This window comes from Chaetodon auriga, chromosome 3, assembly GCF_051107435.1.
Source record: "Chaetodon auriga isolate fChaAug3 chromosome 3, fChaAug3.hap1, whole genome shotgun sequence".
Classification (NCBI taxonomy): Eukaryota; Metazoa; Chordata; class Actinopteri; order Chaetodontiformes; family Chaetodontidae; genus Chaetodon; species Chaetodon auriga.
The window spans coordinates 2,680,435-2,703,499 of record NC_135076.1 but is presented as its reverse complement, the minus strand read 5'-3'; the positions used below and the strand labels follow the sequence as shown (position 1 = coordinate 2,703,499).

Below are 23,065 nucleotides of genomic sequence, written 5' to 3'. Positions count from 1 at the left end.
ATAATGTTTTCTGATCTAGTGCCTCGATCAGCAGAACCACATTGTTTGTCAGTGGTTTCCAAAATCCACTTGATTGCATTTTCATATTATCATTTTCTGATGTGCTATGATTAAGGTTTATTTCAGATTTTTTTAAGTTTTGGATGTTTCTCTGTAGGAGTTTAAGTAAAAATAAGTAATGATTAGTTTTTACAAATCATTATAACTAATGAAGCTCTCATACAGACTTTGTGCAGATGTGTTTGCATTAAGATATAAATAGGAACCTGTCTGACCTTGAGTTGATTGGTTTCCTCCAGATTGCATCAGGCTGAAGTCAAGTCGACCTGCTCATGTTGGTGTGACAGCTCAGATTCTATTAGTAGAGCCACAGTCTCATTTCCCAGATCAGCAACATTGACCATTGCTGCTTCATTTTAATTTGCTGGTACCTGTTCCTTGTCTTAACACTAAATCCCTGTAAATAATTTGTTGATGTTGTTTTTTTTCTGTTGATGAAAGTCTCTTCCTGTCTGTGTGTACTGTCATCAATTGAATGGATAAAAGATTTGAGTTGTAGTAAAGTTTTGGACAAGTTTTAGGCCTGTACTGTAAGGGTTCGACTCAACACACAGAATCTCCTGATGAAACTCTCTCCTGTGGGTTTCACGTTTGTGAGTTTCAGATTGTGTCTGTGTGTTTGCACACGCAGCTCCCTGACAGCCCTCAGGCCTGTAAATCTAGCCTGCTTGTATTAAGACCTATTTTCTGTATACACCTCGACCCCACACCCCACCCCCACCCCACCTGTCATCACCAGGCCTGATCAGGTTTCCCTCTGTGCTCACAAAGCTGTGGCTGCAGAATTACAGCCAAAAGCCAAAACACCCTGTCACAGCAGAACAATGAGCTCAGTGTGCAGTCTATTGGTCTGCGTGCTGCTTTACACCATTACACTGAGTGGAGATGTACCCAACACTCTCAGAAGACTGCCCAAAAGACTGTATTAAATGTTAGCTCAACTTAAAGAGGCAATAAGTGAGATCTGAATGACCATCATCCTGTGAGGGATTGATTGGACTAATGATCGATACCAGTCGATACCAGGTACTTGACTAACTGCTGAAAACTCACTGTCTAACCTCTGTGTTCGAGTTTACCCGCCCACGGATCAAAACAATCACCTGTAGAGGCCTGGTCTCCCTTTGGTCTCACTTTGTCACACCCCTCAGCATCTCATACAGACTCACAAGGTATCCTTGAGTGTCTCTATACTTCACCCACGAGACAGGCTTTGTGTCCCATAGGAGACCAAACGTGAACAATCCCAAATCTAGCCAAGTAGTTTTGATGCCTAAATCCTAACTTCATAACATTAACCACATGTTAGAAAAGCTGTCTGGCAGGAAAGCTTTGTGTTCTGCTGGGATGAGAATGCGTTGCACGCCATTGAAGGGTTTACATTGGAGTAAGTTGAAATCCCAGTGCATCAGTATTTGACACCGTGAATGAGACAACACATAACTACAGCTTCTCATCCCTGTTATGAAACTGTAGCTTTGTCTTGGTCAGTTGCAGCTCACTATACCATGAGAGGATGAAAGACATGGAATGGAAACCTTTGCCAGAGACTTACCAGAAAAAAATAAGCTCTATAAATGTTATAGCACCTACTGATGAGAAACAGATGCCGAAAGAGGTCCCAGATTAATTATTACCACTTTGTAAAATAAAAATAAAGCACTCTTTCTAGGTTTATAAATTTCAACTAATGGCTTTATAAGAGGGTAATAAATCATTTGCTAGTGCTGTACAGATCAGCTATACACTATGTGTGGAATGTGAATGTGGAATGTCGAAAATGGCTCACCAAACAAAAAGAGTTCACACTGGCCTCTTCAAATTGGAAGATATCACCATGAATCTGCAGCCAAAGACAGATTATGTGTCTGTGTAACTTGAATTTATGCTTGTTGTTGTGGAGAAATATAAAGTCCACTCACCATGCATTCTATGACAAGTGATGAGGAAGCACATTACTGCCACATGTTCACCCACATAATAGTTCTGTTGCACAAGAAGATCTGTACAAAAAATATACACATAAAAATATATTGCTTCATTTTGCTGCTTCCCTTCAGTTTGTCTTCGTTGATCAATAAAACAATCAAATAAAATGTTGCAAAACACAGAAGCTGAGACGTTTGTCATCTCAATCTCATATTTTCTCTCCCTCACCATTTCCTCACTTTTAGTTATCAGGTACCAGTGCAGTTTGCACGGCAGTTTAGAGGTATCAATAAAACCACCAAGCCTGCTCCTCATCCCTGCTTGAGGCTCGAGATACAATAGCCTAACATAACAAACCGAAAAATGTTTTTTTAAAAAACAGTACTGTGTTGAATGTTGGATCAAACATCATAGCACCTCTTTGGTATGTAGGAGCTATGGCATGCTAAAAATGGTAGACTTCAGGTAAAAGTATTAGGCATTTTTCACCAGACCTGGTGCAGGTAGTCATTTCTTTTGATCTCTTTACTGTATGTGATAGCTGCCGTGCTGAGCAGTTCTTTTCAACAGCTACAAGGATTGCCAGAGGACTACTTTTTGTTTTTATTTTCAGCTGGACATGTTTGAGATTTTTGTTTGTTCAAGTTTTTTTGGAAAGCTGCAGGATATCTTTGACACTTTGTGCAAACAAAGAAACATTGTCCAGGGAAGAGCAGCATTCCATGTTTGAACATATTTCCTTTTTTTAAAAAAGCACAAACCACGAAACAAATATGATCACATTTTGCAATTGGTTGCATTTCTAAGACAGAGACAACCAACATGAATACTGTCTTAGTTACTAATATTTAGTTACAACTTTGAGTTTGTTGTACCTTTTCAATATTTGATTCACCATCTGCTAGGTTGGCTTGTAGCTTGACAGCCTTACCTGCCAGAATAAATTAGTCACCACCTTAGGAACGTTGGAGGGTGTTAATATCAAGCAGAAATCTAAAAAAAAAAAATTCCATGCTTTGATTGTTGACATGCCTTTGTTAGAGATATTAATATTTAATATTTTAGCCTGCCATGGGTATCGAGTTCCAGTATATTGGTGTCAATGTAGTGCTAACGTTGAAGCTGTTCTGCCTCAGCTGTCAGCAAAACCTTACCAGACTCAACAGGGGCACAGCTCTGGGACTCACCTCTGGATCCATTCACTTTACAGTTGACTCAATTCAAAGTGTAAATTGAAAATGCAGTTCTCATAATAATGGAGCAGTCTACCTTCTCATTAAATTCTCCATGGATTTGATATAAAACGCCTTTTAAGGCAAAGTACATCCTTTTTGAGTGTGAAGAAAATCCACTTCCTCAACTGAATGAAGGGAAAGTGAATTACTCAAGTGCTCACTGAAGAGTCTGAGCTGAGCTGAATATTAGAGGTTGTCTGAGGTGGTGTTTGTGAAGCTTGCTCAAAGTGATGGACTGTCTTATTAAAAAAAAATCTAGCATGCTTTGAGAGCTCAGAGTTCCAAACCAGCATGGAATTTTTAAATCAGGTTTGTAGTTTAGCACTAGAAGTTCCATGAGCTTGTTTTTTCTGATTATATTTTCAAATCAGGAAAACTGGTATTTTGAACAGCAGACTGTAGTTGTGACTGTGATGTCTGTGCATGGGTCCATATTCCCTGAAGAGAACAGAGGAGGGTTGGGTTACCTTTTCTCCTCCCAGACACCTGAAAAAAGGCAGGGCAGGGCACACTGACTGCCAGGATTGGACATGTCAGTACACCATCATTGTGCATGTAAACACTCTTTAACAGACAGCCAATCAGCTGCAGAATGACTGCTCTCTTTGAGTTTCAGCATTGCTTACAAACTTTAAGGGCCACTTTCAGCTTTTTTCTTTGTGAGTCACAGTGGATTAAGTTAAGGAGATTCTACTAGAGTCTCCTTTAAAAAGCATGGAAATTCTCCCCTCTCAAGTGTGTGCCTGTGTAATCTTGGTACATTTACTATGAAGTCCTTTCATTTACTATGCTCTCAGAGCAACTGCATGAATATCAGGTGTCTTGGGAGGGGCACAAAATCGTACATGCGTACCCAGCATTGCTCTGTTGTCATGGAGCATGATGAAGATTCATGGCGGGTAGTATACTTGTGGTGATGCATTGGGCAGTGCATACAAACCATAAAACTTTGACGTCAGAAACCAGGGTTCACATCCTGACTCCTGTCTTTGGACTCAAGGTCAAGGCTTATTTATTTGTCTTTTACAGCAGAGCACAGTGAAATGTAAGTTGTAGACCCTCAGGGTATAAACACACAGAACAGAAAGTATACACATATTTAAATTAGAGTTGAATAAAACAAAATAAAACAAAATTTTCAGTTACTTGTATGCATAAAGTGTACCTTTACATGTACACACACTGAAAGTATGTACATTATGTGCAATGCTGGTGTAAATTTCCATGTAATTTATTTCTAGAGTGTGGAGGATGGGTTGAGGAGTCTCACAGTCTGAGGAAAAGAAGCTGCTCATTGGTCTGCTGGTACGGCAGCGGATACTTCTGTATTGCTTGCTAGACAGTAGCAGAGTGAACAAGCTCGATATATCTGTGCCCTAATGGGACACTTTGTTTTACCCTTGTGTCACACCAGAGGGACAGTTGTGTGGCCCTTCGGTCAGCCCCTTCTTCGTTTTTGCTCCTGTGCACGACAATGTCAGCAGGAACAATGACAAATGACTGCTCTCATTTGCTTTCTGGGTGGAGTAGGGGCTGTTTTTTAACACTGGGAGTATTTCACCAGCTTTCAGCCAGCCTGGCTGTCACCTCTCTTTTGTTCCCTGGAGTGTCATTTTTTTTATCTGTCAGCACTGGATCTTTCCTCCTCTCCTCATAGCCTATTCACTGCTCTTTATTAGAGGTTTTCCCTGTGTGGCACAGGGAGCTTGTCACAGTGCATGTTGAAATTTGTGAAAAATCTGTTATTGTGGTGTTAAGGAGAAGTTTGTTTTACTTCACTGCAGGAAAAAAGAACAATAATATTGATATCAACCAGTACAATTTTGAAATTGCAAGGTCTGTATCCATTAATCGGCAATGTTAAACACCAATGTAGAAAGCAATTCATCCTTCATTTAGTACAGGGGAAAAAAAGAGACTCTGGGTTCATATCTTGTTGCCAATTTTAAATCAGCTGCCTCCAAAATAATGTTGAAACCTGACATTCGGTTGCTTTTCAAACGCCTGAATACATCTGAATACATCTACCTTGAAGTGATAGATCCCTCTAGTGGCTGTAGTAATGCTGATGGGGTTCAGTCCATGAAAATGGGGGCAAATGAACAAAAATGAAGCAGAATTTTTTTTTTTTTTTTTTTACAAAGACTGGCCAGAAACACCATTAGGTCTACACAGCACCACAGCCCTTCTCTGACTGACTAGGCAGTGTAGATCCCCTTCATTTAAAGGCTAGGCCCCTCCCACTGGACCATACCATCTTTAATTGGAATTGAAAATAGATTATAGCAACATATTACCTTTCCTCAGTGACAAGGTAATATAAGACATTGCTAACATTATGGTAATACTACTACAAATAACACGTGTTATGCAGCAGCGAACAATGATAGCAAAAAAAAAAAATGACAACTACCAACATAACCACCATGTTCTGAGTGCACACATAACAAACACTGTTGTATGAGCATTTTCATTTTGGAATATATTTTGGAATATTTTCCTCCTAGGCTGCAAAATTTAGCTAAATACTGGATTCTTCCATATGCTCAAAGTACCCTTTAGTGTCTGTATGAAAGACACCATGTTATGCTTTTGCATAGGAGAAAACAAAGAATACAAGGTCTAGGACCCAACTGCAGACTATGATGGTGGAGGTGGTGCAGTTCAAATGATTTATCACAAAAATGGCAATAAACAAAAAGCTTACAGGATGGTGAGGCAGGGAAAGGTCAAATCCAAAGAAAGCATTCAAACAAGCAAACAAATCCAACAGGGTGCAGGCTACAAAAAGAAATCCAATAAAAAGCAAAGTCCAGGAAAACAATGCAAAGATCCGAAAACACAGGAAAGGGCTGAAACACTGGACCCACAAGGTTCTAAGACAAACTGCCACTGAGATTAGGGAAAACAAAGACTTAAATACAGTAGGGAGGGAAGGCTAATAAGGGACAGGTGAAACCAATCAACAATCACAGAGTCGGGAAAGCAGACAGGAAAATAAGAGGTAAGTAAAGCAAAAAGATGACAGATGAGGAGACACTCCACAACATAAAACCGGAAATAGCTAAAATCAAACCCAAAACCATCAACTAACTCGAATGTAAATCCATCCATGGCAATATTTGACTCCCAGAGCAAATGGCATACACAGAGATTTCCTCCCAGAAAGCTTGTCTAACTTGTGATTAATGTTGGGATTGGTTGCAGTTCGGTTAGCTTTAGGCAAAGATCATACACTTTTGGTTTCACTTTTGCTTTCTCATGGGACACAAACTTCGGTCTCCTGGGTGAATGTCATGTGTTTGTTTGACCCATCCATCCACCCCACTGTCCTCCATTTGTGGAAGGTGGGGTGGATGGATTGGTCTTTATACTACATCACCTTGCTCTTGGTGTCTAATATTGGATGGGTTTACAGTGGAGTTAGTTGAAAGCCTGGTGTGTCCCATACAGAAGCTCAAGGGTACCTTGTGCTTCTGAATGAGATGCAGAGGGATGTGACAAAGCAGTGATATTTGATGCTCTGGGAATCAGACCAGGCCCAAGCAATGTATTTTGTTATTCAAGTTGTTTGACTTATCTTTGCCTAACCTTAACCTCAAGTTGCTGCAAATAGTTACTTAGTAGTACTTAGTTATTATTCTTGAGAGAAAGGGCTGTTCATGATATCAATTTGCTGTAAAGCTCTAAATATGCATAGCAGTACAGTAAAATAGCATCTATTATTTACTGTTTTCTGTCCATTGTCTTCTTTTTTCAGTGGCAGTCAGTTCTGTTAATAATAAACAGCATAATCTATGACAATATATGAGTATACAAGGACTGTACCATGGTCATGATGTTGCTAAGAGAGAGTGAGGCAGACATAGATCCTCTGTAGGTAAGGATATGTCATGGATATTAAAAGCAAAGCACAGTAAATCTAATGTTTGAATCTTCTTTGTTGTATTATCAAACTTTTTTAATAATTCGGAGTAATTTTAGATTTTAAAAATGTTATTTTACTTTCACATTGTTTATTGAATAGGTCTGCCCATCCTTTCTCTCATCACTATCCCTGATGTCTCTTAGAAATTTAAATATAAATGTGCATATTCATCTACAAGTACCTGACTGACTATATAAAATATAAGCTAATAACATGGCAAGGTATTCAAGTTAAAATCAAAGTATAGATATAGACAATGCCCTTCATGTTTTGACAAGTGTCTGGAGAATGAAAATCTAAGAATGAATTTAAGATATCATGCTGTCATCTTCCTCAGAATTCCCCATGTTTATAGCAGAGGATAATTATTTCTTGTAGCCATGTAATCATTACCATCTTTTCTAATGATAGCAGTCATTTTCAGGAATGAGTCAAAAATGTGACATCCTGTCTGCTTTGTATGTAGATCATAAAACCCCTATTCTCAGCTGTCGTTTCATCACATCTGACAGCAGCCTGCTGTTCTGCAGAACTCCCAGGGATCACATCACCTTGACACTGACAGTAGGGTTCTTTTTTAAGATCACAATGCAGAAACAAAAATACGGATTTGTTTCACAGCAATAAAACTTTCAGGTGCAGCTGTGACACAACATACGCAGTAGGCTGATGTTGCAGTTTGTGTAATTTGTGTGAGTGCGATGGAAGGTGTGCGTCTCCTTATTACATATGCATTTCAGGGACGATCATGCAAATAATAGGAAGAGACATGTTGACACATTCATATGTCATGTGAAGTTCTCCACTTGTGAAGACCAGGTGTAAACATAGCACAGATGAGATTTACAATTTGCCATGAAGGTTATAATAGGGGAATAAATATGCATTAAATATAGGCCAGCATGTAATAGTTGAAACAAAAACCAAGCAGGGTATTATTAATGGATAGAATATCTGAATACTATACCACAAAAGGGTGTTGTGGTTTGTGCTCATCAAACTTCAATTTGATCTTGAACATCAATGAACTGCAAAATTACTACAGTACAGGCTGCAGGCTATCTGTACAAAATTTCATGGCAATCAACCCAACAGTTGTGAAGATAATTCAGTTATTGAAGACAAAAATGTAAACCAGCTGGTGCAACTAGAGGAAAAGTTAGGGGATCATGAAAATCAGAATCATCCTACTTGACATATTTCATTCTGGACCAAATTTCAGACCAAGAGACAGACTGACATTGCTGTCCCCAGAGCTGTGCCCCTAGCACGGCTAACAACAGAAAACAGGAATGCACCAATCCAACATTTATTTTGATATTGATTCTGAAACCTCAACTCAAGGTATCTGCATTACTGAGTACCAATCTGATACTGGTGCCCTCTTTTCCCCCCAGTACTGTATACCTCACTGTGTGGAATTTCTAAGTAAAGTAACATGTGGTCAGAGGTTGCTCTGGCACTAAAAACTCAATCAGGGGCGCACTGTGACTGATGGCTGAAACAACTGACATTGACAAAGAAACTGTATTTAATGGGAATTGGTGACTTTGTCTGAGCTGAGTCTAAATAAAGGCTGTGTGCCCGTTTATAATCCATCATTTTGCATGACCTTTTAAGAGCTTTGACTTCAACTTCCCAGTGTCATTTCTACAGTCATAATGTGAGTGTAGAAATGACATGAATGGTAAAATTGATGATCTCATTCAAAAATTAGATTGAGCTCATGGAACGTCTACATCTGTATGGCTTTACATTTTGGCAACTGGCACCATGAAAAGTCATGTTCAGTTCACTGTGAGCAGCTAGCAGTTCCTGATTGCACTGTAACCATTTGTGTACACACAGCTATCACTGCATTCATTTTGATGTTGAAAATACAGTCTGAATCCTGTCACAGCTGAAGCTGTGAGGAGTACCTTTTTGAGAATACTGCTGCTGTTACTGGAAAACAGAGTTGTTCTGTGTTCCCATTACATGTATATGATGTATGTGTCTTTAGATTTGACTGACTTATGACACTGAGAAGGAATATGAGTTTTCAGTCAAATTGTGTCAACTGGGTGAGAAGTCATTTTAGGTTTCGGTAATTTTTAATTTGGTACATATTAGGTCTGCAGTGGTATGTACTGCTTCAGGAAATAGCCACCGCCTCATACTTAAAATCAAACACTGACAAATGCTCTGACCGTCTCCCGCCCAGTGCCCACTTGATTTTTAAATGTCAACAAACAAATACCAGCAATCAAAATGGAAGCATCACAGTCTTCCAAAGAGTTAAGTCACTTGAGTAGTGCATGACGAAGTTAAGCATGCTTTAAGTAGTGTGAGTGGTGACTGACTGAATGATGTGTTCCCCTCGGGTCTTTCTGTGGCTGTATGCGCTCACTGTGGAGACTCTTCAGTCCTACAAACCTGAAAACTTGACTCGACCTGATTTGACTCAGCTGCTGCTGATACAGGCCCCAAGTTATTCCTGTTACCTGCAGAGTTTGTTGCTGCTGCAATTTGATAGACGGTTAAGACCATTTTAGTGCCTGTTAGGGTAGTAAATGTTATTTATTTATTTGATTTAAATTCTTTTATTGTCCTCAGGTTTATTTACTGTAAAATAATACACTAGTAGTATTAACGCAGTTATCACAATAAGCAAAGTAAAATACTGAATCACTTAATCGCTTAATATGTTGGAAGCTGCATTACTTCCACTCAATACCAACACATCCTTACTGTGCCCCCACGCTCTTGTGGTCTGAAAGATTTGTGAGACCTAATATTCCAATTACCTAAAGAATTCTAAGGTCCAAAGTTAGATAAACTGAGGCAACACAACACTCCTGGCACTAGTGTCCCACAGTTTACCTGTTAACTGGGGCTGAACAGCCTGTTTGGCTGTGGTCTATCACTAAGGGTTGGTTGTTCACTTAGTTGTCTGCCCACATCTGTGAATAGCTGAATGAGAGAATGATTATAAAGCACTAAAGCAACATTACAATACAGTATAAAATAATTTACAGTAGATTCACAGTGTGATTTACACTAATGTGAATCTTATGTAGATGTAAATGCCACGTATTAGAGTGTTTGTATAAATATTTATTGATTTTAATACACCTAGTATTCATGGATTAATGGATGTGACAGCTACAAATAAGTCAAGTATAATATTGGAGAGAGGGTTGGAGTGGCATGTAAAGCTCTGGCTGCTGTGGTGTCTGTCATCAGCAGCATGTGAAGAAGTGTGGAATGGGATTTTCAGACCATGATTTTATTATGTTTCATCCATAATTTGGCAAGACTGGCATTTGACCGCACTGTGTGCTTCAGATTATGTGAACATTCTTTTCGAATGTTTTTTGCACTTGGGATGAAATTGCATTGCCCTCACTCACACAGATCCATGACAAGAAATTCCATAGAAGGATTAGTCATGCAGAGGCCCAGCAATATTTACATTAGAGCTGGGCTTTACTGCTTAAAATTCAAGGGGGGACCTCACAAGCTCAGGCTTGTGGGATGGGCAGGGAAGTCTCACCACAGGGTCTAGGCTAAAGAACACATCTGATGGTTGATTTAGGTCTTAACTGTCATCCACTCTTCATCTCCAGCTGTCAGAGTGCCATGTTTGTTTGTTTTTGTCCTTGTCATAGAGGACCAGATCCCACATGGTTTCCCTACCATAGACATGGGACCCCAACTGAAGGTGGTGGAGAGAACGCGTACTGCTACAATGCTGTGTGCAGCCAGTGGCAATCCTGACCCAGAGATCTACTGGTTCAAAGACTTCCTACCTGTGGACATCAGCAGCAGCAACGGGCGCATTAAACAGCTGCGTTCAGGTAAAGCAACCACCTCAACATGTTCATACACAGGTCTCTCTTCAGCAAACAGCGACACGTTATTTGGAACTTTACAGAAAATGTAATTAGTGTCACTCTCAGATATCTTTGAGCCACACAATCGTTGTATATGTTCAATATAACACAAATATGTGAAGGCTGATGGTTCTGTCTGGAAGACAGTACTTTATATTTAAATTCTTTTGTTGAATAAAAATGTTCATTTTCAAATATTTCTGTTGGAACTGCAACAAACTTTGCATTATTATTATTATTATTATTATTATTATTAGCAATTACTATCATTTGTATTATTCATTAACCTTACTTATTTACATTATTTATTTATTTTTAAAATGAAACCCAAACTCACTCACTTTACAATGAAAACTCTCACATTTGAGAGGTTTGAACAAATAATATGTTTGATATTTCAACTTGATAAATTACTTAAACAATTATGTGATCATTAAAATTGTTATTAATATTTTTTTGTTTATCAAAGAAATGTTTTCACTGCCAAAAATCAGCGTGGCACTCATGGCCACAGCACATATGAAGCTAAATGATCATGTTCTCTACAGAAGACTGTACGCTCACTTGACGGGTTGAGTGGTATCAGTACAAAAAATAAATAAAGAAATGACAGCACTTAAATTAAAATAAAAATGAATAGAAGATTTCTGAAAGTGTAAGATCTGATGGTTGATCAATTTTGAAAAAACAAAATCCATAATATGCTTATAATGGAAATAAATGACTTCTTCTTTGAGCAGAACATCATAGATTTCAGTAATTACCTGAGCGGGAATATTGGCATGCCAACAGTGTTTAACACACCACAGACAGTGATGAATGTTAAAACAGAGGCAGCTGTGTGAGCAGCTCTGTGAGGAGGTGGCCAGGCTCCAGAGGAGCAGATAGGGCATCTTTCTCCACAACCGAGCTCTGTGCAACCTGTCAACTGCCCTTTCGCTCACTTCCTGTGAGAAAATAGAATTTTTTGTTTGTTGCCAAAAATTACATGCACCTACACAGTGTTGGAATGGCAGTCCAGGGCCACACTTTCTTGCCAGCCCTTGCAGCAAGAATAAGAAGCAGATTTCCCATCACTGAGGGCCTTAGGCTCCTCCTGTGGCTTCTCTCATCTCAACACAGGCAGAGAGGAAAGGCTGAGAGACAGGCTCTAGGATATCATTGGCTTTGAAGTCCACTCTGAGGATTTTCCCAAGTCACAGTTGGGGCCTTAGGTAAGGACAAACATGCCATGTATTATTAACGGAACAGCATGGCAATTTGTTTCAATTTGGTTCATAGGGCCCAGTCGTCACATGCAGTCCCACAGCAGCCAGGCACAGATGGCTGTTATCCTGTGCCACACAAGGCAAGTGAAATATATAGCAAAGTCAGTACTCTGCAAATACTCAATTTATTTGTGTCAATGCAGTTCCTTATAACGAAGAGTGATTAGATTTGTTCATGAATTAGTTAGTCTTAATAAATTACATCTATCCATTAAGAAGCACCAATAGCTTCATTTTTCAATTTGAGACCTTTACTCTTGGAAAAGGTAAAAAAGTCCTCTGTCTTCTGTAAGGGCCATTGCAGACACAGTGTGATTTGAGCTGCACACGCTCAGGGTTCAGCAGTTCATTGTGAGCTTGTGCCCAAAGTTTTGCCTGATGCAGCAAAAAGCCATCATGGCATTAGCCATTGGAAGGGGCGGGGCTTGTGGACAGGCAAGCCAGGCAGTTGCTTGGACCCCCCAGCCACTAGGGGGGCCCTGGCCACTCATTTACAACAACGATTATTGATAGGCCTGGGCTTTCAGGGACCTCTGTTGGTCCCTGGACCTCAATTTGAGAACAACTAATCTATTTTTTCAGTATTCATCTCAAGTGTCTGAGAAATTGTGCATTTATGTGTGCAAAAACCAAATTTTTGCGGCGTGCACGGGTGGGGTGGGGGCCTCAGGGATTTCTTGCTTGGAGCCCCAAGAGACCCTAGCAACGCCACTGGCTATTTGAAATAATGGGTTTGTGCAGTGGTGGTGTTGTTGTGTTGTGTCTGAAAGGGCCTTAAGGCTTCCTCTGGTGTTCCAAAACCCAATGCTGTCTGCCAGTAATTAGAAACAAAGCCTGCCCATTAAAGAGTAATGTGACAGAGACCAGTGAGCACTGTGACGTCTGGCCACAGGATCTGATAGTCCAGAAGGACTGGGAAAGAAGAGGATTAGTGTGACAGGACAAAGCTCTTCGATGGTAAGCATACTGGAGTGAAACATCAAAATCCTGCAGCTCCAAAACGGCAATAGCTGTGTGTTCACAACACCTGTCATTAAAGACTACTCATTTTTAAGATTTTATTTTTTGTGAGTTCAGAAAGAAGAAAACTCCAGTGGCCAATGTGTGGACAAAGCTTGATTAAGATGAGTCCAGTTGAATTAGTTTGCAGTTTTTTGTTGTTAAAGGTGCACTCCAGTGATGGAATATTGCAGTTTCAGAATGTTCCAGCACTTTCAAGAGATTGATGAAAAGAATGATCAAACTCGAAAACAGCAGAGAAAGAGATATTGTGACTTTTATTCCCCAGCTTGGGCAACATGTAATTGTCCTGAAACATTTGGTATAGGATGTTGACCTCAGTACACAATTTTCATCTGTTTAATGCACCCTATGAAGCAAATAAGTCAAGTCACATTATCCTAATATACTCTAAGTCTGAATCTCAGAATGTGTGCAACATATCTTCAAAACTATGAATACCACCCAGGAAGCCATGACAGTGGGACAGTTTCTGTAAACCATGTTAGCCAGCTCAACCAATGTATGACTCATAGTGACTCGCTGATATGGCAAACGCCAGTGAGAAAGCAGATCTTGAAGAGCCTCTGATGTTATATGGATCTGCTGGTTGGAAGTGTTAAGGTTTTCCCAGTTACAATGACACTGGACAAAGTCTGGTGGAAAAGATGGAAACTGTGTCTCTGAGATACAAATAATCCAACAAAACTATTCTTGGCACTAAGTCTTGACTGAGTATGAATGCCAGATTTTGAACTGAAAGCTGAAAGTGAATCGATGGCTCTAATGGTTGATTATCTTCTGTTTTGCCAAAGACGTAGCAACTGCAACCCCACAACCATGACACGCACCAAACCATGGATTTTATACTCCAAAAAACACTGGATCCTATCCCATAATGCAAACATGAAAGTTACTAATTAGGCCATTCCTACATGGTAAGTGTTTCATGGATCTTTCAAACTCCATGTCTCCAGTTTGTGACAAAGGCCTTCTTCGAAAAGCCCAACATATAATCTTGATGACGTCACTGTGACATTGGTGAGATATTGGTGAGATATTGGTGAAGATATTTTCTCAGATTTGACAAAGCTCCTCCAGTGCTATGGAAGACAGTGTAGAGTTTTCACTGGCTGAGTAGTACTCCCCATGGTGAGAGCGATGTATAAAATCGATAGAAGTCCCCTTTAACAGCCAGTCAGATTAACATGTGATAGGATTTTGTCTTGATTTAATCAGGTCTGCGTGGAAAGGACAAAATGGACAAAAGCTGTCTCCCACCAAGCACCAGTTCAATACAATGACTCACTTACAAAGTTGCTATTCTTTCAATCCAGACATTGTGAAAATATAATAAAGTCCTATTATTTTTCACAATGGAACCCTGAAACCTGCCATGAGACCCTGATTTCATGCTGAAGTGGTGTGGGATTCTTTTAGCTGTCAGACAGCTATGGGTGGAAGCCATGGCAGGTCTCATGCCCAGCCTGGCCCTCTGAAAGCTGCTGATGACCCCTTCATCAAACCCCAGGGGTCACACAGCTTCCAGGGCCTCCCTCATCACATATCTGACACTTCTTTTTATTCCTGTCGGCTCAACAGTGGCTTGGTTTATTATCCAGATCGCTGCATCTGCATATTAACCATCCCTCTCTCACCGTTTGCTGCATATGACCTGATATGCCCAAATGGTGCCAGTTAGTAATGATGACTGACAAAAGGGATATGCAAGATCAAAGGAGGAAATGTTACTGCTGTGTCTCTAGAATGGATAGTACATGGGCTGAACAATTAATGCATTTGCACTGCACAATTTGAGTGTGATTTTAAAATTACTGGAGCTGCAATTCTAATTATAGAAATTCTATAATTAAGTGTCTTAACAAGCTATAGGAGGTGAAAGGTTTACTTGGTGACCCCAGACTATAATGACAACTGTTGCCAGCAAATTTACTCAACTGTAGCTAACTAAGGTTCCCATTTCTTTTAATGATACTGTCAGTGTCACTTAGCATAATCAACTTTCTTTCTGAGAAATCAGGGTTTTTCCATCAATTTAGCAGAACTCTCATATAATGCAATACCCATGAGGCTTTGGGGCTGTTGCTTTGGCAGAGACATGTTGTAATTCAGTTGTTCATCTTTTTTTTTTACTGATGATTTAACCAGGAGAGTTATATGCCCATCTAAGCTATAGAAGTGCTTCAACTGCCTTGAAAGGAATGGAACTTTTACTTCAAGCTTTCAAGCACATGATGTCATTTTTTTAATCTCATCTTAAAACGTCTGAAATCTGACCATACATAGAACGATACGGTTGTGATAACACTTGCCACACTTATAACCTGTTTAAAACTGTTTACAGCAAATATCAGCATAATTCTTAATTGTTCATAATTAGATATTTTTCTCAATTTGTTCAGCCTTAAATAGTGCAAAGCAAAATGCTGGTCAGAGATCAGATGACCCAGATCAAATAACTGTTGTAAAAATACATCTATAGTATGCTAATTTTGGAGCTTGATAGTACAATTCCCCACCATGAAGGCAGTAACATCATAGAGTATTCCAGGACATGAGTGCAGGTTTCTTTGAATTGCATCAGAAGACAGCTTGTGTTCTTATCTGCCTTGTTACGGCAGGATGCAGGAGACAAAAAATGCCTTTGGGTTAGAACCAAAACAGGCCTGTTGTCAGTGAATGGGGGGTCAAGTGCTTGATAGTCAGGTGCTGTCAGGGAAAGAAGCAGGTGTGGAGAATAGGGAGCTTTATTATCACAACGGGATGCCAGCCCTGTGGAGAAAATAGGCAGGTATATAACACAAGTAAGCACCATGTGAAAGTAAATAACCACTTGCACAAATGACAGACTGGCAGTTGTAGCTGGAGTATGAATACGTACATTATTGACACAATTTTGTGCTTTTCAAGAGCTTATGTGGAATATTTTGTGCACAATGGCTTTTACCAGGAATATGTTTTTGCCATTTATAAAATTGATTTTGGTTGAAGATTTTAGGCCTACATTTTTCTGGATTTTTTTTTTCTTTTTTTTGAATGGGGTGAGAGTAGCAGTCGCTTCTAATCTCTTCTCTTTTTTCTCTCCTTGCTCTCCTGCCATTCTTGTTTGTTTTACTTTTTCTCTGTCTTCTTTTTATACTAATGGTTATCTCTAATCTTATTTGCATTCAAATTACCTCACCAGGTGGTACACCAATCAGAGGTAAGAATGCTGGGTACAGAAAATGTCTACTCAGCCTCCTCCTCTCCTCACTGCCCCCTCTTCTCCATCGCCTCCATCCTCCTCCTCCTGTCACCTCAGTGTGTCTCCATTTCCAGGTCTATGTCCTTTTCACTTGCTCTAACACTTTCTCTGCCTTCACCACATAACCATTCCGAAGTGTGTTTACTTCAACAACTTCCCAATTGTTGTTACAGCTGATTTATAGGCAGCAGTGGGCTAATGCAGGGTGAGCATTAGCTAACAGAAATACTATTTACAATGAAGAATGAAATCTAGATCAAAAAAGCCTTCTCTTCACAAACTAGGGATCATAAATTATGTCTAGTATCGAGTCACACTTAAGTCATTTTGTGTTGTCCTTACATCTAACATGTTTGGTGCAGTTTGTTCAGTTTGCCAAACCCTGGCTTCCAGCTCAGAAAAGTGGTGTCTGGTTCACCTCCAAATGGTGGTCTGTGGTTCCCCAGCAGCAGAAAAATGTGATTTTGGTTGAATTTGTCACATTAGGTATATCCAACATAACTTTCCATACACATACAGTATCAGTATAAGCCTACAGACACTACAAACTTACACAAAGGAAGTGCTCATCTTCACAGTGTGAATGCAGCACTAAGGAGACAGTGTGAAACCCATTTTGCCTAATACCCACATTCTTATGAACAGCTTTAAAGGACAAACTGCTGCTACATTTTGATATGTTCTTTTTGCATGGTTTCAGGACAAAAGTAACAAGTTTGAATAAAATAATGTGAAAATAATGAAACATGATTGTTACAGCTTCAAAACTACCAGAGGAGACAAAGAAAACCTTCAAGTGATGGTAGATGTTAGATGTGTTACAGATCTGCATGTTTGCAGTTTCCATGATGGACTAGATAATAGGTTAGCACTTGAATTCCCTCTTAAGTTACATTTTTCAAGGAAATCAACCATGTAATTGTCACACAGTTGATAAGAAATCATATTAGAAACTCAGACCCATGTGTTCAGGTGGTCTTAGTCCATTTTTTGATTGACAGCTTTCAACCAGCCTTAACAAACTGAAACAAAAGGGTAAACTGCACCAGGCAGGTTAGGTTTAGCACCTTAAACCAACCCAAATTCCACTTGTGAACACAGCCTTAAAGTCCATCAGCTGTCCATGAAGGTTTCTACCACAAGCAACATGGAAGTCCAACAGTGCCAACAGGCTGTTAAAGACATCAGTGCATGGCCATGATGAGCCTTATCATGGCCATGCACGCATAAATAAAGGTCCTGTATATAGATCAAATATCCTGTAGCACCACATTCTTCTCTACTTAAATGATCAACTGAACATCTCACTGTCACTTCTCCCATATTTCACAGCCTAGGTCATGCCAGTGAGTCAGGTTATGGGAGTGAGCCATTAGCATACGTGATAACTTATTGCACCACTTGAATCATTAGTAGTCCAGAAACTGCTTTATCCATCATTAAGGTGTGATGGTTTGACCTCTGTCTGCACACTGTCTGTGGAAATGACAGACAGAGAGAGAGAGAGAGAGAGAGAGAGAGAGAGAGAGAGAGAGAGAGAGAGAGAGAGAGAGAGCAGGTGCTCCATTATTGAGGGTCTAAAGGGCAGAGGAAGTTTTGGCAACATCTAACAATTTGTTGGGACTTCAAAGTCACATCTTCTATGGTGGTACTGATGAGGCTTTTTCACACCAAGAGGTAAAAGCAAATGCCCATCAGCATCCATTTTTCTCCTAAAAAGTCTCTGCTATCTAGAGGTGCTGAATGTGCAATGAGGTAGACATTCATCACCGAATGGAGAGTTGGAGATAGATACGTTGAGAAATAGATTCAGCTGCTGCACATACTCCTCTTCACACTTCAGTAACAGTGTGATTTCATCATCATTTTGACATGATTTTGTGATATGTAGGATAAAGATTTACCTACATACTGTGTGTGTATGTGTATGTATGTGTGTGTGTGTGTGCATGTGTGTGCATGTATGTTTGAGTGCGAGAGAGAGAGAGAGAGAGAGAGAGAGAGAGAGAGAGAGAGATCTCAAGCGGAATGTCCCTGCTGGCTGCATGCCAGATGAAGGTTGTTCCTCCTCCATCTCTGGGCTGGCTGTTGCACCAGATCCACCAAGGATGTGGTTACACACACATTATTCTAAGCACTGATTTTTGTTCTTTTCTTAATCAATTTCTTAACATCGTGTTACAAACCCATCCCATGTTGCATTTCAGGATCGTATTCTGAAACATGTACATCTTTAACTTTTTAAATTTTCACATTTCTTACTGCAGAACTGCATGATGTATGTCACATTCACAGCCACTACATAATGTTGCACTGTTGCCAAAAATACATTCATGTTTTCTATGTCAAGCCTAAACGTTCTACTGACAACTTAACATTAAATGTTTCTATAAATGTTCTGAAATTGTTAGGAAATGTTTTTGGAATTAATGGATGTTATGGATGTAAATTGTGGTATCAGGTAAGTTACAACTTACATTTTACTTGTTCTTTCCGTAAAATTAAAGCTCTCAGCAAGAACTTTAGCATATATAAGTAAAGTGGAGGTTAGGATTGGGGAAGAAAGGGTTTATCCATTGGAAACATAAGAATATAGCACAAGTGTTAAAGGCTTGGACCAATCAGGGTTTTGAAGTTATTGCTGCTCATTTTGGATTAAAATAAACCAACCATCTTAAATTAGATCAACATTACATGTTATGTTCCAAAACTGGCAGGTGTTGCATGTTTCTCTCTGCTCGACAAAGGTGTGGAAGGTCTTTTGACTGACATTCGAAATGACCAACCACAGATTGCTGTTAATAACTATTTAGGGAATAAGTTATGAACTACACTGCCCCTGATCATGGTAATGAATGAATAGTGCAAGAGCAAGAACAAGAAACTATTGCCAGCCTTATCCTTATAAGCTCCTGCAGCCAATGGAGAGGAGCTATTTTATATGGCTTTGAATTGCAACCTCATTGCTTTCATGACTTTATCACTGACAGTATTAGTATGACATTACAGCAAGTAATGAGCAAATTCAAAGCCCTGGGTTATCTCAAACAAGCCTTATAGGATTTAGTCATTGCCATAAATTATTAGATATAGTGTAGGCCTCCAAATAGTAAACCTAAAAAAGAAATATATTTCCTGAATGCTTTTCTTATAGGTATGGAATGAAGAAATTACAGGATCAAATATGGGTTCATTGAGGCAAGGATATGGAAAGTCTGTGTAAGACTAATATTTGTGTGTCTGAATCAGATATTTTCAAAGCCTGTCTGTCTGTGTGTATTTGTGTGTGTTGTTTAAATGTGCATGGTGCAGACCTGAACTGTGACACTTTGGCCTCCCTCCTCAGGAGCGCTTCAGATTGAGAACAGCGAAGAGTCAGACCAGGGCAAGTACGAGTGCGTGGCAGTCAACAGCGCCGGGACTCGCTACTCTGCTCCGGCTAACCTTTATGTTCGAGGTAAGATCCCTCTTGACCCAAGCAATTCCTTACCTCTGCCATTCAGGTCGCTGCAATGTCCTCTCTCGTCGTGTCCTCTGCACTGATGCTCTGCCTACTGACTGCTAATAGGAAGCTAGGTCCCTGGATTCAACCGCAGTGAAAGTCAACCTGTTGATTCCTGTCCGGTCTCTGCTCACACTGTCATTTCCTGCTCTCTCTATCTACCTTCCTTTTTTGTTTTTGCTCCAATGCCGTGTTGTTAGTTTGCTTGACCCCCCTAACCTCACGGTGATGGGGGGATGTTTTGACTCGTCAGGGGTGAAAGAGAGTTTGGCTGCGGTTCTGCCTCTTTGTTTTGAGGAGGTAGAGGTGTACGTGTGGAGTCTTGCCTCAAAGAGAAGCTGACACCTTTGCTGTTGTTCTACCTCCCATGTGGGAAAAGACAGGCAGGAAATTCCCCCGAAAGTGGGCTCCAGTCAGTGTGCTGCAACAAAGCCAGCAGGCTGAAAGCAAGTCGGGGGGTTCTCAGAAGTAGGCCTTGTCAACAAGTAACTCAATTAGCCTCAACCAATATCCGAATCTCAAAGGCAATTTTCAAAGCATGGGGGTGTTTCATTACTGCTTTAGTCTCTTGTTAATTCAGCGTTTCCATTGACGATATTCTTTGATGCAGTTTGCCTTCAAAGCCTCTGCATACTTAATACAGTTACCACCTAATCTTCAGTACCGTTGTACCAGAGCCGTTTTATAATATTTTGCACTATTTTGAACATTTCTTCATAATTCAGACTTAGACCCAGTATCACACATTTCATTATATCTCCTTGTGTGGGGGTTTTAATCATTCCCTCTGTTCAATCTAACCATGAAGTGATAACTTGGGGGTCCTTCCCAGGAAAAAAAGAAAATACAAAATACTGATGCAATTCTTCTGCAATTGACATGTAGCATATATTCTTTATAGGCTTTGGGGACATTATTTTAAAACTTCACTAAATTAGTCACTTATTCACTCACTTCTACACTGCTGCCACTATTTTTGATAAGGAGCAAAATCTTTAAGGGGCATAAATTCACATAAAAAGACAAAATATACAAGTTCATTTAGAGAACATAGATTTAAAAAAAAAAAAAAAGCCACCTGCCAACATGGTAATAACTGTATTTTCAAACACAATGCATAGGAAGCAGCATGATACCAGATGAGACTGTGCTGATGTCATATAACAGTGGCTGCACTGTAGCCAATCAAAGCTGCAGCAGTAGTGACCTACTTTCCAACCTGCTCAGCCTCCTTCAGAGATCCATCATCACCAACTAGCCTAAGTACATATAACCTGTAACCACAACTACGCCGACTGACAGAACTAGAGAGGGAGGAGAAGCAATGACAGCCAAGTGAAGGATTTTCATGCCTACCATCTGTCTGCAAGACTCCACAAAGAATCCCTCACTTTCTCCAAGTTCACTTCCTGGATGCTCTCTGCCTCAACTGCAATGACCATCTATCACCAGTGCCAATTAGCCAGAAGGCTAATCAACTGGACTGAGGCATGGCTCCTAACTTTAGCTGGTACTTCTACACATGGCTGATTTGTGACTGAAAAGTACTGCAATTGTCAAAAACAGAAATTGTACATATTTCATCTTCTTTTGTATGAGGCATCCTCCACCAACCCCAACAGAGCTGCAGCCAACAAAGTCAGATTGTGAAGTATGTGATTTCTGCCTTTTCTTTTCAAAGTTCCTGTCTGTAATGCTTTAATCTTTGACTTCTACAGGTGTGCTGGTAGCTCATGTTTCCATTTTCATCTCACAGTGTGGCTTCTGAGCAAACACTGCAACATGCCATATGTTGCTGAAGTGTGTATGTGTTTTTCATTTTGTTATCTCTATTTCTCTTCATCTTTTTGTGATTGTTCATGTATTTTTCCTTTTGGTGGTATTCACAGACTGTATGTTTCCTTTCATATCTCAGATGCTTATCCTTGTATCAACACATGAAAAGAGCTCTTTTTAATTGTTATGTGCTGTGTTTGCTTCTATTGGACAAGTGAGGGAGTATGTGCAGTTTTCTCTGCTGTGTGTGTGAAAGAATATGTTTGTGGATGTTGTTGCTCATATACAAGTCTATACTTGGAACAGAGAGATGGTCCCTTGGTCCACTTAGTCATTAATAGATAAGAATATACACACTGTAGCTAGTTGGCTCCAGTGCTCCATGATAATGCCTCAATGCTCTTTACTGAAGGTGTAACGGGGTTGAAACCCCTAATTGTTTTCCTTACAGCTCTACTGGGGAGCAATCTGCTAATCAGCACACAGAGGAAGCCTTAGTAGGAACATTTATTTAATTTAAAACACATAAAAAAATTGTTAAAATAGTCCAGGGCTAGAGCCTCCCGAAAAGCCCACAGTTCACCGGCCGCTAGGAGTTCAGGGTCCTGGGGGGCCTCGTCTTGCAAGACAGCTAGCCTTGTGGCTGCATCCACAGGTATGGCAGCGAGGAGCCTATGTGAAAAAGGGCTGAATTACTTCAGAGTCTGATAACCCCTGTACAGCAGGTCCATCCCATGAACAGGAGTACAGTCATAGTGTCTCTTCCCCCTCCAAAACAAACATCAAAAGAAATTCCAAACAAACAAGAAAACACTCTTGGATAAATATTCACACCAACCAAACTAATAAAGACAGATTAATTAAATAAATTATGATAAAGGGAGGGGGGAAGGAAGACACAACTATGAATGCCCCCCTTGTATAGGTTGTGGGAATCAGCGCGCCCCTGACGTCATGAAGATAAAGAGAGGTTACTTAGCTGAGAAGAGGAGTGAAGCGTGCCTCACTCCTCCACCATCCTTACGGCGCCTCCTCTCTTTCTCTCCCTCTCTCGCTCGCCGGTTCCTCTTTCGGGTCCTGCCGCACGGATCTTTCGGGTCCACCACGCGCTGGTCCCTCTACCTGCGGTGTGTCGTCACTATGTCCTCCCGCTGCCACCGTTCAGCTCCGTTTCTCTCGCCCCGGTGCGCTCCTTCTTGGCTCCGCGGCTGCCTATCGCCCTGTGGTC

The 23,065-nt window shown here is 40.2% G+C and overlaps 1 protein-coding gene across 8 annotated transcripts in view; it reads left to right on the top strand.

Annotated features, from left to right (window-relative positions):
• Positions 1–23,065, top strand: part of ptprfa (protein tyrosine phosphatase receptor type Fa) — a 328,374-nt gene that overhangs the window by 168,711 nt on the left and 136,598 nt on the right. For 7 of the 8 annotated variants that reach the window (XM_076722953.1, XM_076722954.1, XM_076722952.1 and 4 more), the window contains 3 exons: positions 10,803–10,991; positions 16,500–16,517; positions 19,906–20,016. In XM_076722953.1, the coding sequence (XP_076579068.1) occupies positions 10,803–10,991; positions 16,500–16,517; positions 19,906–20,016 (318 nt within the window). Of the gene's footprint in view, positions 1–10,802; positions 10,992–16,499; positions 16,518–16,686; positions 22,250–23,065 lie in introns of those variants that run through there. The other variant, XM_076722957.1, reaches the window with a different exon arrangement.